The sequence below is a fragment of the Sebastes umbrosus genome, chromosome 17, assembly GCF_015220745.1.
Source record: "Sebastes umbrosus isolate fSebUmb1 chromosome 17, fSebUmb1.pri, whole genome shotgun sequence".
NCBI lineage: Eukaryota > Metazoa > Chordata > Actinopteri > Perciformes > Sebastidae > Sebastes > Sebastes umbrosus.
Window position 1 is genome coordinate 20,301,050 of NC_051285.1, and position 16,167 is coordinate 20,317,216.

Here is a 16,167-nt window from a genome sequence, read left to right on the forward strand (position 1 = left end):
TTTAGGCAACAAAACCACTTAGTTAGGAAAAACATCATGGTTGAGCTTAAAATAAGTACAATATGAATGGAAACAACGTAACATGAGTACTGAAAACACACCATAAATGTCACTGACATAACTTACAACGCAAAACACCGGTCTCCTGGTTGAAAGTCCTTTCGCCCGCCATATGCCACGTTACTAGCTCTGAGCGTAGCATCTTTACGCGAATGCATTTACATTGCAGTCAGTACAGGCTACATGGCGTACAAATGACACGCCAAAAGCAAGAACGGCGTTCTTATTACCCGCTTTTGTCTTGCACAATATCGTGTCAATCACGCCTTTATGTGTGACTGGACTGGTATAGTAGCCTGTGGATACTGGAAGTAATTACTGACGCTCATATTCATGATGCCCACTTAAAGGTAGGTTGGACGATCTTGAGAAACTAGCAAGAGTTCACTAGATTTTTAAAAAGGATCCAACCAAAACAATGAGCCCAGTGTTGCCAACTCTTTTCCAATGAAAGTAGCTGGCAGTACTAGCGGCTAACTAGCTCCAAAAGTCCCTAAATCTACAGAGAAAGTTGGCAAGTCAGCAACACTGACAGCCCCTCCAAAACCACTCCCCCAAAATTACAATTACAAACATAAACATATCATAATGAACAGAACAGCAAACATGACTACTGTTCGTGCTCACAGCTGTCAAGCTAGCAGCTTGTGTAAGATTCCGGTGACGCACAATGAGTGCATGCAGGTAGGCAGGTAGCTAGCACGTCCAATCAGTACGTTTGGGCCAAATGAAATGATTGGACGGGTTTATAACAGTCCTGTGACAGCCACAGAGACCAGATTTCTTTTCTATTTTTTTGTCATAGCATTTGCTTTATTGTTTGCTGTCAGGATGTAATGGAAATTTCAACTAATATAACAAAAATTTTTACTAAAATATTTTACCAACTCTGCCTTTAAAAGTTTAGTCGTAAGGCTTCTTCATGTTATTCATTTGTTTGTGCATTTCACAGTACTATGTGAACACTGCTTAATGGCAAAACAAATACAAAAGATGGAATGTACACTAAATAGGGCATCTTGCTGAAGCTAATTTGCAGCCCTTGTCCTTGGTTAAGCTTTTAAATTCAAGGTGAGACAAATAAATAATACAACAAATCAGCGATAAATTTCATGTCACGTCCATCATCGAAACTCAAATATTTCAGCATCCCTGCAGAATATTTCATTTTGTTTTGCTGCTGTCTTGTTCTGGTTATGAAACAGGACTTTCTGAGGTTGTTATTCTTTCAAAAATAACTATCTAACAAATAACCAAGTTTTATATTGAAATTATGAGGTGCACATACTGTATGCACACAAACATAAGACAACATGCACCTGCATGTCATACAGCCCACTGATGAATAAAACAAACAACTGCCTTTGTTTTCATGTAAGACTATGATACAAAGCAGAGAAACACTCTAGTTATGACCTTTCAATACATCTTCTATACATATTAACCTTGCAGGTATAGCAGGAAGGTGTGGGCGGGATGGACTGCCAATGGCTGTCCTTCAGGGACGAGTGTTGTGGGTGTGGGGTGTGTGTGTGTGTAGAGGGGGAGGTGTACAGCTACTATTAGCTTCACTAGTGAATGGATTCCATCAGTAGACTGGCAGGCTGAAGAAAGGAAACCGTGTGATTCATTTACTCCAGCACCCACTCCCAGCTGAACAGTCAAAACACATAGACTGCATAGTTAGGAAATGTCGCGGCTCTGAATGCACAATATCAGGCATAGCGGTGTGGGATTACTCACTTAAAGAAAAGGCTTCTCACAACCAATTTAACAAGTGGTCGATTTAAAGAACAGAATGACTGATACCTAAGTTAAAACAATGTTTAAAAAAAAAGCCATTTCTTATGTGAAGAAAAAGGTCTATTGAGACGTTCTGACCAATGAAAGAGCAGGAGACACACACTCTAAAAAGCTAAGAATGGCATGTGGTTGCATGCATGCTTGACAGGGTCACTTGTAAGGATTCAGTTGTGGTGAATTTAGTCATATTTTTGTGAAAATTTGTGTTTTGACTTGAAGTACTGAATTTATTGATGAAAATGGGATTTTACAGCAGGAGTCTGTTGAGAACTTTCGATAAAAAATTTGATACTTTCCTCTTTGAAAACATGTCACTATAGAAATCCATTGTGATTCCAAAATATGATTATATTCACAAAGGATCTTATTTTATCACTAGGAGTCCTCAAATTCCTAAGAGTTTCCTCTCAAGAGCAATTATTTTACAAATTAGCCATTGTCACTCACACATCATATCTGCACATGTCCACCAAATGTGGTTGCAATAGCACAAAGCGTTCAGGAGATATGACATTTTATGTAATATAAGCCCCCAATCGTATGAGCGGTTCTTGAGATGTACAAAGGGTATACAGAAAGACATAGAGAAAGACAGATCGAGATTCCTTGCTTTATAGTTAGATTTTAGATGTTTTACAAATTGTCAAAGATTTCATACATGAAATAAAGTACAATATTGATATGATATTCATACTTTTCTATATATGGCACCAATTTTACCTAAAAATCCAGCGATGGCCACAAAACCAGCTTTATTTATTTAATTCAATTGGAGTTGTAGTACACTTAATATACCATTCAATTAATAATTCTGACAGATGGCTGAGATATTCCAAGCCCATCAATGCAAACATTTTTTTATCTGGAGCCACAGTAGTGCAATGTTGTGCAAACCAACTCTTGCGTTGTTGGATTGTTTTGACTTATTGGGAGATTTCAATTGGAATTTTATTAACTCACCATCATCAAAATATGTTTTTAAAAGTTGTTATTCCAAAAACATTGGCGCAACAACAACAAAGCAGCTAACTGATTGAGAGCAAGTCTTAGTGACTTAGGAATCCTCTGGATTACATCTCTCAGACATACTTTTAGAGCTAAAATACTTTGTGACTTGGGGGTCCTAAAGTACACACCCCTTAATTTTAGGATTTTCGTCCAAAAAATTCACACAGAAATTTATAAAAATTGATTTTGTGGGTTCTTATGAATGCTTAGAACATTCGTGCAGGGGAAAAAATATTTGAACGGACCTCAATTTCAGCAGAATCCCGCCTGCGGAAATATATGTTTAACCAATGAAATCCTTTGTTCCAACTGATCGCCGTCATTCTGCATAATAATTAGCCATGTAAATGGACTTGCATTTATACAGCGCTTTTCTAGTCTTCCGGCCACTCAAAGCGCTTTACCCTACATTACAGCATTTCACACACTGATGGCAGAGGCTGCCATACAAGGTGCCAACTTTGCCCATGCATGGCTATGCCTTCGGGAGCAATTTGGGGTTAAGTGTCTTGCTCAAGGACACATGGACATGTGACCCGGAGCAGCCGGGGATCGAACCACCGACCTTCCGATTGGTGGACAACCTGCTCTACACTATGAGCCACAGTCAGTGCTTCTGTTAGTTGCTCAGCGAGTGTGTGTCATTTCGGAGTAACAGACTGTTGGACAAATGGGCTTTTATTTGGTCCAATGGGACATTTTTCGGACTATTGGTGTTTCGGAATAACAATGGTACGAGCCCTTCTCAACACCCAATAATGTACGACAAACACTACCACCTTTACAACCAAATAAAGGACAATATATGGCTTGAGGTCGCCCAGCAGCTAGCACTTACCAATGTTATATCTTGATCACGGAATGAGGCTAGCCAAAACAGCTAACTTTAGCATCAAATTTGGGGTCCGATTAGTTTATGTATTGTGTAGTTAACGTTAGCCCCTTAAACTTTCTCTGTCTGGATAGGTTTTTGTTGTGTGGAGTGGACACGGCACTATTTAGGAGGAAACTCAATTGGTTGAAAGTGGAAAATATGCACGTGGATTTTCCATATTCCCGCACCACATTTTCGCCTCGCACTGGTGAGAAACGGCTTTAACTACAGCAGGTAGGAGCAACTTTTAGCTTAGCATGTTTTGTGAATTGGCCCAGAACCTCTGTTCTCTATTACAGGTCCAGTTACAAATGTTTCAAGCCTCCAGGGGGTCAGTATCTGATCATCAAAAGATACAGATTTTGGTTGGAGTGTCACTTTAAGACCTCTGTGAACCAGTCAAAACAACAACTGTATGTCATGTATTTTATAAAGAGGGTATTTACTGCAGACCTTCCAGGCTGAAACACTTGTATCCATGGTCAATAAAATAATCGGGACGTAACATAAAGAGGTTAAATGACGCCTTCAATGGCCAGCAATCTCACAGGAGTCATTATGCCTGATGACATCTCTGCATGGTTATGTAAAAGCTACCGAATATGAGGTCATTCTAAGGACCAGGTGCTCCCTGTGGTGCCAAAACTCGTTCCCTTGGCAAGTGTCTATATACCAAGATGTTATTGTCCCGATACACACTGAGAGACACATTCAAAAGCAATGCCATGATCATCAGGTTGACGTCAAATGGCTTCCATCACCTCCTCAATCAGCAGATTTTGAACATCATGCGTCTTTGATGGGACGTCCTGGAGTGCAAAGAGAGAAGTGGATTTCCACATCCTTCATCCCTCAAAGCTTTCCTTCTTCAATGAAGGGTAAACATCCAATTACTTACAGTCCAGAACCTGTAAGGCAGCACTCCATGAGGGACTGAAACTCCTCCGAAGGGTGGGCCTACTTCCTTATTAGGCACTTGATGTTCAAACACTGTTAAAGATTTAACTTAAAAAAATATATTTTCAAAGACATTTTCAACACCCAGAGACTTCAGTTCCTCTCTGCAGAAATGTGCTTTTACATAGTAATAGCTAGTTTATTCTATATGGTTATAACCAAGTATGTCCAGGGGTGATTTATATAACATAAGAGACCTACTGTAAGCGAACGCCACACGGACACACGCTTGACTTCATGGCCTTCTAGTTCGAGGGTGGTAAACTTTATTATCCATCGGCAAACTCAGAAGATGGATTCAAGTCAAGTCAATTTTACGTATACAGCTCAATATCACACATCACAATTTGCCTCAAGGGGCTTTAAAATCTGTACAGCATATCAACACCCTTATCACCCTTACTTCAAAGTAGTCAGGTTTGGTTAGCTGATCACACACACAACCCACTACTTATAGCTTTCAGGCTGTAGGCTACTAATATCATGTACGTTTATCACAGCTTAATGTATTTAAATCCACAAAATGGATCAAATGATGTTAAACTATGTGCACTGCTCCTGGAAAATGTAATCTTATGAACTGTACAGTTTCATCTGAAAAAGACTACAAGTGAATGTCTCTGGTAAACATCAAATTGGCTCTTTTACACCATTATGTTTTCAAGGAATTTTATTTTCTTGCATTAAAGGTTGCTTTCACAAGCCGTAGTCTGTTTGGCTAGTCCGAATCAGAGTGAAATTTATAAATTTTGTTTGTTTTCTATTTAGTCTGGTTCGGTTTCACAGTGCACAAATTAAAGCGGACCAAATAAAAAAAAAAAAACACGTACTGCATCAGACAAACTGCACCAGAGTTTGATTAAATTGGACTAAATGTTGGCTTGTTAAAGTGCTCAAAGAGAATCTTCACCCAGTTTAAAATATCTGGCTCGCCCTGGTAACTAGAGGTGACTACATGCTTTTTACACAGCCTGTGCAGCAGTGTTGTAGCATGGTACTATATTACCACAGTACATCACAGCTGGGTGTGGTCACAAGTACAACAGGCGACACGTGATCACACCCAGCTGTGATGTTCAAGAGACTTATACCTTTCTGACATAGGGGCTAATGAAGCTATGTTTTTCCTCCTCCTCAAATTTAGCGTAGAGTCACTGTAAAGGACATTATCAGTATTATTACAGAGGAAAAATTGAATTATACACATCATTTAGAATTAATATATAATTTTAAGCGCAATACAATTTTCCTATAATATTCCTACTCCTAAGTATCTTGTAGCGTACTGTGACTTTTAAAAGGGCCATTGCGTAATATTTCGGATTTTCAGATCTATTAGCAGAAATGCAATATAATATTCATAAATATGTTTTCATTGGTGTATAATCACCTGAAACTAAGAATTGTGTTTTCGTTAGCTTAGAATGAGCCCTTCATATCTACATAGGGAGCGGGTCCTCTTTACAGAGTCCGCCATGTTGCTCTGCCATGGTTCTACAGTAGCCCAGAATAGACAAACCAAACACTGGCTCTAGAGAGAGACTTTCACGTTTTTACGTTACCTGAAGGCCACCGTAGTTCTCCAACACGCTTGTGAGACTGCCATAATGTGAACCGCAGAGTGCAAAACCATGGTAACGCCAGCCGCCATCTGACTCCTAAAGTAGTGTTATTATGGTAGGGATGGCCTCGGTATCGTTACCATGGTTTTGCCCTCGGTGGCTCGCGTTTCCGCAGTCTTGGAAAGAGAGGAGTGAGTGGAGGGGTACACAGTTGGTTGCAATCTGCAACCATAGCACTAGATGCCACCAAATCCTGCACACTGTATCTTTAAGTGTCTTTCACATTATTAAATCGTGCCTTAACATGTGCAAATATTCTTAAAGGGTCTCATAATGTTTCTCTATCAATGACATTGAATTGATTTGATTCAATTTTCTATTTTGTTTTCATATCATATTTCTGTTGTAATTTCTGGAGGTTAAAGGTATTTTTTTTTTAAGTATAAGTCTGTTTAATTTGTGTAGCAGCCTTTTCTTGAGGCTCTCATTGCATTTATCCCCACCCAAAAATATGACTGTCAAGCAGCTGCTGGAAATTTCATAAAACACCAAAATCAGGAGCTTAACACCCACGGTGTTAAAGTCGGAACAAAAATACTTGCCTGTGTCAATTTCCACCTAAAAGACAACTCCAAATGTGTAGACTGCTCTGTGAATATTTCTCCCTGAGATCATTGGATCATGTCTACACAGAAGTCTTGTAAATAGCAAAGGTGAAGGGCTATTTGAGCTGCTGATGTGCTAATGATGCGTGCAGATCATAAATCATTGTTTTTAGCAGGCATAACTCATATGTCATATTGTCAGTGTTTCTCTGTTCTTGGTTGCACAATTTATTTTTTCCTCTTCTCCACAGCTAACAGTAACTGAAATAATGCTGCACGTCACCATTCGGGCTGTGGCAAACATAGATTGCAACTGTTTTGCACCTGAATGTACTAGCTAGTGAAGCTTCAGTATCTTTGGTATAGTACTTGGGAGTCCTTGCACAAGTGCCTGAGTGAAACTCAAAAAACACTGCGCAAGGTACTTATCTGCCAACCGCAAGTTAACTGTCCTAAAAGTAGAGCTTTAAGAGTCAAAGCAGACTATAATGTAATAGTTTTAACTCTAGCTACTTACTGCAACTTTCAGTTTTTCTGTTTGATGTGGGACACTTCACAAAAGGAGTTTAAAAGTGGTCTCCAAAAGAAATTAGATCAAGAAAACAAGAACATTTTCATTTTCTACAGTAGCCTGATTTATCCTGCTGGTATTTTCTTGTTTTTCACTTCTGTAATGTGAGTTAAAGTGTAAAGAAATCTACATATGAGTTGAGACCTAACAGGTTTTTAAAATGTATCTTCTTGTTAATATGATTCAACCTTAGCTCTGCATAGAAACACAAGTTAACTGTTAAAAAGTAAATCAAAAATTATGATTCCTGTACTGTGCCCTTTTTTACATTTAGAGGTCGCAAAGCATGTTTACTATGTTTTCATTCTACTCCCTCAATGAAAAAAAAAGCACTATATGGTGCTGTAATAAAAATGCAACATCCATAATAATGTATGGGTTACATGATGCTATTTTTCTCTCATAATTCTGCTTATTTCACTACAATGTGCCGAGTATATCTGTATCTATATATTAAAGGCTGATGTATGAATGCCTACCTGTATTAGCGAGTGGGAGAGTCAGAGCTTATTCGGCTCCTCAGCGCAGTAATTGGTTGGTCATGTCAGGAAGACACAGTGAGAAATTGACGACTTACAGAAAATTCCTCCCCCCTATTGTGATCATTCGCCACTGTTGAATATTAAAAATGACACATTAAAGAACATTACCTTGAAGCACTTGACTAAAACCGATGTGAGTCCATTTTAATGGCACACTGCTCGCTCATCAGAGCCAATACTTGATAGGTATTATTATGAATTAGCTGCGCGTGCATAACGGCAGGGTGGGGAGTGATAGAGGGACTCCTGTCTTAGGAAAATGGAATTCACAACCTTTTCTTGGCTGTATTAAGGTGCTGTCTTACTACAGCAAAGGGATACCAGGAATTTAGTAGTCAATACCAAAACCAGTGAAATGCCATGATACTCAATACCAATTTGATACTGGTTTTGGTTAGGAAGTTAAACAGGTCATAATTCTCTCTCTAATATCTATTTTATTTTACTATGAAAACATCTCCTTCAAACAACTGGATTTATTCAAGTTTCTCGCCAAAACACTAAATTTTAAGAGATTACATTTGAACACATCATGATAACGTTAGAATTAACCTTCACCCAATACTGAATAGAGCCTGACCGCAAAAAAAAGTGCCCGATCCGTCCCAGCTGCCCGATCCGCTCTGTGCATGCGCGGGCGCAGACCCAGTATGCCTTGCAGGATGACCCGCCCCTACTCTGCCTCAGCCTCTAAACCTAAACAGTAATGGTACGTAGCCTAGCTATGACGCTAACCAGAGTTTTGGAGCTGCAGTGGCTGAGGAGATCGACTCAACCACGGCAGCTCTAAAGCCAGGCTACCCGGTTTGAACACCGGTATGTTTTTTTCATAATTAAATTCACTTCTGGTAATTTTTGAGGCGTGAAATCAACTGCATAGTTTTCGAATATTGGCAGTTTTATGAAAAGTGATTGACATTTTTGCAATTGAGAAGCTCCACAAACTGGCGCGACAGCGAGCTTGCGTCTGTGGGGATTGTCAGCCAGCCACCCGGCCAGGCACGCTGACAGAACCCACTATGAGCCGTCTTGTAGACAAGAGGCTTTTATTTTCCTGTTGACGGATGGCTATGGCAGGACGAAAGCTAGTTAAAGTAAGCTGTTAGCGGCCGGTAAGCAGCACAGTCCTGCACGGAGCTAACAGGAAACAGCTAACGCTCTCGTCCTGCCAATTTAAACATAGATTTGTTGTTTTTCAATGTAGCATCATGAGGGAAAAAATACAGTGCGCCCCCTGGACGCTGCAGATAGTGAGTTTACTGCGTCCTAAACATATTTTCTATCGTCCCCGGGACAGCATTAGTCTCGAGCCCTGATGGTACTTACGGTACTGTAGAAATACGAGTACTGTCACATTCTCAGAATTTTGGCATTGTCTTGGTATCAAAGTATTGGTTCTTGTGACATCCCTACTACAGTATGATATAGACATATAGAAATTATTTTTACTCCAAAATATTTATTGGTTTTAATACAAGGGTAGGTACTGCTGAAGCTAGAGAATGGTTCTACAATCATGTGGAGCCATGCACAGCATAATCCATACATTTATCACATCCTGCATAAAGCAAGGTAGTCTTAAAGCCCCTTGAGGCAAATTTGTGATTTGTGATATTGGACTATATAAATAAAATTGACTTGAGTTGACAGTCTACAGATGTGGGAGCAATGTAGAAGTCGGTGCAGCTGGTGGGGCAGGTTGAGAGCTTCTTGCTAAGCAGCACCCTATTTTTAATTATATATGAGGCCGGACTCACAGTGACAGAGAGGAAATGCTCCTGAGAGCGAGGCCTCGGTGGCACATGAACACAGGGGTGATTGACCAAGTCACTGAAAGGTACCGTCACTCACATCTGAGTGGGCACTGACCCCACTACACTGCCAGAGCCCTTGAGGGATCGGGGCAAGGAGAAGGTGGGGTACCCTGTACATCCAACAACCCTCCCAAGTGGGGTGGAATTTCTGTCTGCATCAATTATTCAAGAACCATCTTAGATAACACTCGCAGGGAGGATGGATGAGGTCTATTTCTGTATGGTACTTCATAAGGATGAAGACAGGAGGCATTTTTTATTTTGTGCGCTGGCGCTTCAGACACCGGATAACCAGTACTCTCCTCTGTGCGACTGAGGTAGAACCTGAAGTGTCTTTGAAAAATGCTTTTAACATTCTTTCCTCTTTGCTGACATTCCAAGACGTCAGCGGTTTGCAGAAGAGGGACACACATATTTCCTGCATCCTACAGGAAATTTAATGTGCAGTAGGTGTTGCCAAGAGGGACCCCTTACAAAGGTGACAAAAGCCTCAGAAAACTGTCCCTCGCTCTGTCCTTGTACACCATACCCCCTCAATAATCCTCATCTTTTCTGTTAAGGGACTCCCACATGGGTCACATGGTTTCCATATGTGTCATTTTCTTTTATGAGTAACTACACACAGGCTACAGTAGGAATGCTACTCTTGCTTGATGTATTTTTCTGGCACCCTGAAGTACAAATTGTCACGATGCACAACAGTGTATCACATCACAGCTGCTCGTGGTCACAAGTGCAAGAGACTTGAAACTTCCAGTCAAAAAGGGGTCACTTCAGTAGCAAGGGTTTACTAAATATTGATAATAGTAACCGTCATGACCGTCAGATGTGTACACTGACTGTTGTGCGATGCATCAGAGACAGCTTTGATATAGCTGGCAAGATACAAGAGCAGAACAAATATAAATAACCTACAATATCTTCACCTCTTCCTATAAAATATCTCTCTTATAATAATAATTGCAGTTGCAATGCATGAAAGGGCGGCACGATGCAACCCATCAAGAGAAAGAGAATGAATGGAAGGCGAGTGGTGTTATTTATCTTAAATAATGTCTTCAGGCAGAAACCTCCCACAAAGTGCCTATTTTAAAAAAAGGTACTATAACCAGAATTAATTTCACTGCATCGCTCAGTGCAAACAGAGACATGAGCAACTTTGCTGCTGGTGATTTTGCAGGTTTGGAAGCATGCGTTCCCAGGAGAAGCATACATGTTTTTCAAAATTTTGCTTATCTACACTACTTTATACATGCTCCAATAATACTGAAAATAATTCAAAAATGCAACATTGCCAGTAAGTGGTGCATTTGTGATGGAATGGAAATGCCAACGATTCCCTGGGCTATTAAAGTTTGTGCAACAGTAACATTATTTGTGACATACAGAGCTTCCACCTGCGCAGTCAGGACATTGGGGAAGCCTATTTTATTTTAAGATAACAGTTATTTACTGTTGGTTACGGAATACAATGTTTTTTCGTCAACACAACAAGAATGAGTTAGCCTTTGTTTCAAGAATAGAATGTATATAAGAAGTGGACATAGTCACCATGACGTCACCTCTTGGTCTGTAGACTACAATTTTGAAGCCTTGAGTTTGGCAGTTTGGCAGTCGCTATCTTGGTTTTAGCCGTTGCCATTTTGTTTTTTTGCAACCAGAAGTAACACAAGAGGGTGGTACAACTGAAGGATGAATAAGACATTTTTAGGCGACCAAAAAGGTTGTAATTAACTTTCATGAACTGAAAATACACTGTGAAAGGGTTAAAGTTGTAAGACGAAAATGCAGGCAACTCCGTGGTGGCGACCTGTCAATAACAAGGTAGCCACGCTCTAAAGCATCCCCCGCTTTATGGTCTATTTAACTCTAAATGGGTCCCTAATGTACTAAATGAACATCATGCTGTATTGAAGAAGACTTGAAACTAGTGATTGAGACCATAAACTCATGTTTACAATGTTTACTGAGGTAATAAATCAAGTCAGAAGTAGGGTCATTTTCTCATAGATTTCTATACAGTCAGACTTCTTTTTGCAACCAAAGGAGTCGCCCCCTGCTGGCTATTAGAAAGAATGCAAGTTTAAGGCAGTTCCGCATTGGCTTCACTTCTTAGACCCAGAGGATGCCCAGTAGTTTGAAGTGCTTGACCTATCCAGTTTATATACTTTCATCTAATCTATGTATAGAGTATAGGCCTGCGAGTGGCGCAAAATTATTAGCAATGTTTTGATTATTTGTTGATTACTGACGGAATCATTTTGGGATTTTGTCTTCCTTAAGAATTCAGATAATCTGCTTGTGTTTTCTTTTCATTCCTGATTCAAACACCTTATTTAATAAATGCTGTGCTGTGAAAATAGCCAATATAAAATTGTTTAAAGAAAAAAAACAAAGGATTTTATGAATTATTAATGATTACTACATTATTGAACATTAACTTGGCCAACTATTTGTTAAGCAAATTTGCATCCCTAATTAGGACTAGTGTTTACAATCCAATCTAATTAGCTCTATCTAATTAGAACTTCTTACAAATGGGCTGTGGGTTGGACTTAAATGGGGCTCATTTTTCTGCATGGTAAAAGTTGGAGAGGGATAAATGTACTCCAGAGGTTAGGTATCAGATTTGTCAGTAACAAATGTCTTATTATAGCAATTTTTGCAACATAAATTGTGCGGAAATAGTTTGTGAAATCAAGAATTGACAGCGTTGGCAGCAATTGTTTTGCTTTGTGTGCATAAATAGACGCTCCGGCGTGTGCATCCATGCTTCATGTTGATGTGCGAGATTTGTGTGTTCATGCCTACGTGTCAAAGGATCTGAGACATTTGATTGTGACAGAATATCTTCCATACGCATACAGTTATTCCTGTCACACTCTTGGCACACTTTGTGGTCGCGGTCCTGAGCGTCAACTGTGATGCAGTTCGGAGACGCACGGAGTATACTGGGGGGTCATATGTGACCTGGGCTGGTCCCTGGTGAACATGGTTCTACTACGCTGGTCCTGTCAGTCACATAGCCAGTCAGGAAAAAAGACTGGGAGAGAGTGAAGACACACACTGTCTGAGAGAGAGAGAGAGAGAGAGGAGGGTAAGACAAGTATTCCCTCCAGTCAATCACCATCCACAGAACCGCTCAAATGATGCAGGTTCTCTCTCGAGAGAGGCCTGCAGGGCGGAACTGGGTGAAGGAGGACCTAATGTCACAGTGAAGTCGCTTCCTGTCAATTATCATAAGAGACTTGATGGCTTAGAACACTGCTGCTGAACTCTAGGGTGCTCAGAGATGACCATATTACTGGTGTAAATAAAACAAGCATCACTGGGACTCTGTGGAAAGGTGTTAATCCCTGACTAATGAACTCTCTGCCACTAGCTTCCCTGTTGCATCCCTGGACATCTCCACCTGTGTGTGTGTGTGTGTGTGTGGTAGGGGATTCAGAAAGAGAGGGACAGGCTCCACTCTCCCGTCCCTCAGCCTGACAGGCAGAACTCAGCCACACAATTTCACGGTTTGTGGGCAGTACACACCACTGCTTTCCCCATCCCTGAGACCCACACAGTGTGTGTGTGTTAGCCTGTGCATATGAACATGCACACACCTCCTCTGCTATTAATACTCGAGGAAAGAAGAAATCAAATATTAATCCTTCAACACCCACCTGGAATTGAAAAAAAAAAATGAGTGGACTTACCATTTTGTTATTGATTTCATGAAAATGAATTTCACAGACTTTCTCTACGATGTCTTCACTCTCGAAAGTTATGAAGCCAAATCCTATGCGGAGAGAAACAGAGGGGGAGAGAAAGAGGGAGAGAAAGGGTTAGTGGAGAGCCCTTAACAAAACTTCGGGAAAAAAAGAAAATGCACCACACAAGATGGAATATTATCACGAGCCAGATCCAGAAAAACTATGCGAGTACATCTGTGGAGATTGGCTCGGGCATGGAAGAGAACAAGTGAACAAGACAGACATTGTCCTCTTTAAATCAGGAATATGATGAAATCTGCCACATTATTAAGGGCACTCGAGGACCTCTTCTACAAAAGAGGAGATGGAAAAACAGCACAAAGCTCATTTAATGAGATTCAGGGAGCTGGGGCCCAGCATCTGAATTTCATTAAATGCATTTTGTGTTCTTTTTATTGAAATCTCACTGTATAACAAGCCCTCGTTTTTATGTTAATGCGGGCCTTAGAATGAATGCGTCGTTGACAGTGGGATTTTCATGCCATATTTATAGGATAAAAGCTTAACCCCTCTTTTAACACACAAAGACAGAGAGACACGATGGTTTCAGACTTTTGAACACAAGTGGATTGCAATGCTCTCCTCTGTGTTTTGATGGCGATGCACAAAGCAATCTGGCGGCTGTATAGCCGGGGTTGAAAGGGAAACTGATATTCTATTACTTTTGCAAAAAGAGGAAACGGCACAAAAGAGAAACAGTTAGTGAATAAAGCAGCAAGTGGGACTGAAAGGAGATGAGTTTCTTTTCAAAATGGCAAACACCCTGCGATGAAATAAAATCACCTCAGATTGAGCTTAAACCGCCGTCACCGCAGACAACATCCCATCTGACTAACGCACGCTCCGCAGATAGCGCCATCAATTTATTGTCATGGAGCGTCAGATCATACAGTAAAAACACCTACTGGATGTGAAAAGGTACTGATACGCTAATGGGAGACAACAGCTCAAATATTACTTGTTGACTGAGCTGAACGATGGTGAATATTTCACACAAGTTAGGACAGATCCATGTGTTCAGGTATCAGCTCAGTCATCATCCACTTCATAGGACAAATCTCAAGGTCGAAGACTCGGAGGAGAGCTTTTCAGAGCAGAGTATCCTGCACATGAACACACATTCACTATACTATTACTATACCGTCACGTACTGTGCACTAGGGTATAGAAATAGAAGAGATTTGTCAGCTGTCACATATTTTGCTGTACTATTTACACCAGGGCTGCAACAAACAATCGTTTTCATCATCGATTAATCTGCCAATCATTTTCTCATTTAATCGATCGATTGTTTGGTCTATCAAATGTCAGACTATATTGAAACGTGCCAGTCACAGTTTCCAGCAGTCCAGGGGGATGTCTTCAAATGTCTTGTTTGTCCAACCAACAGTCCAAAACCCAAAGATATTCAGTTTACAACAGGGTTCCCACATATTTTCCATTTCAAATTTCCATACTTTTCCAGGCTCAAATTTCCAGACCTTTCTCTAAAAAGAAATTCAACATGTATGGTACACTCTGACTATGTAGCCTATGCTATTATGTTGCCATATGATTGCCAGAAGATTGTAGCTAGGTACTGTAGCTCATACAAATCAATTAATACCAAACCCAGACAAGTTCATTGCACAGCATTTCATTCAAGCTGCATAATTAAAACTGCAATGTTATTCAGTTTTTGACATGTAAGTTTAAATAACTGTATACTTTCAACCCCTACAGTAACAGAAAGAATGTTCATGTACAATTCACTATGGAACTAGAATAGAGAACTAAAGTCCATTGACTTTGCCATATTTCTTGCCTTGCTTCAGACGACACCAACCTCGTTCTAGCCCGTGCTCTCTCACATAGTCTAAAACATTTTGGCTGCGCTGGCTGCCTGCTCCAAACGCCATGAAAAACACTCTGCTTGTATGATCAATTTAGTTTTAAAAATTCTGAATACATTTCCATGCTCTCTTTTATTTTTTCTATACCTATCCAACCTGGAAAATCACTAAAATCAAATTCCATACTTTTCCATACTGTTACAATGATGTAAAACAGACAAAAGCAGAAAATATTAAACAAGCCGAAACCAAAGACTGTTTGGTGCTTTTTGCTTTACTCATCTTTCAAAACGGTCTAGCTGATACTGAGGTAGTTATTCCTTTTAATATCTCTGGCTGTATTAGGCTATTTGCAAATCAATGAGCAGGACTGCTTTATTGGATTCCCAGGATTTTTTGAATGAATGTGATTTAATATCTTTATTTGTCAGGTATTTCATTCACTGGATAAGCCAATTCTCATTTGGTTATATCAACAGTTTACCATCCTGATCATATCATACTGACATCACAATATAAAATCACATATATCTCATAATATATATTTAATCCGTATCACTCACCCCTACTGTATGCATGTTGTTGGTAAATAATTAGCACCTTAAGTGTATTTATATTCACACCTAGGCAGAAGTGGCAAAATGAAGTGTACTATGATACATACGTCTCCAAAGCAGCTTCTATAAAATTCATCAGATCGTCCAGAAAAATACAGATTTCTTTGTTGGGAGCTGCTGCTTACTAGCCACACTGACATCCATAGTTTTGTCTTAAAGTCTTT

General features: G+C 40.0%; 1 protein-coding gene across 14 annotated transcripts in view; it reads right to left on the reverse strand.

Moving 5' to 3' along the window:
* Positions 1-16,167, reverse strand: part of LOC119475931 (RNA-binding protein Musashi homolog 2) — a 331,608-nt gene that overhangs the window by 77,443 nt on the left and 237,998 nt on the right. For all 14 annotated transcript variants that reach the window (XM_037749069.1, XM_037749064.1, XM_037749067.1 and 11 more), the window contains one exon: positions 13,498-13,580. In XM_037749069.1, coding sequence (XP_037604997.1) covers positions 13,498-13,580 — 83 coding nt within the window. The remainder of the gene's footprint in view (positions 1-13,497; positions 13,581-16,167) is intronic.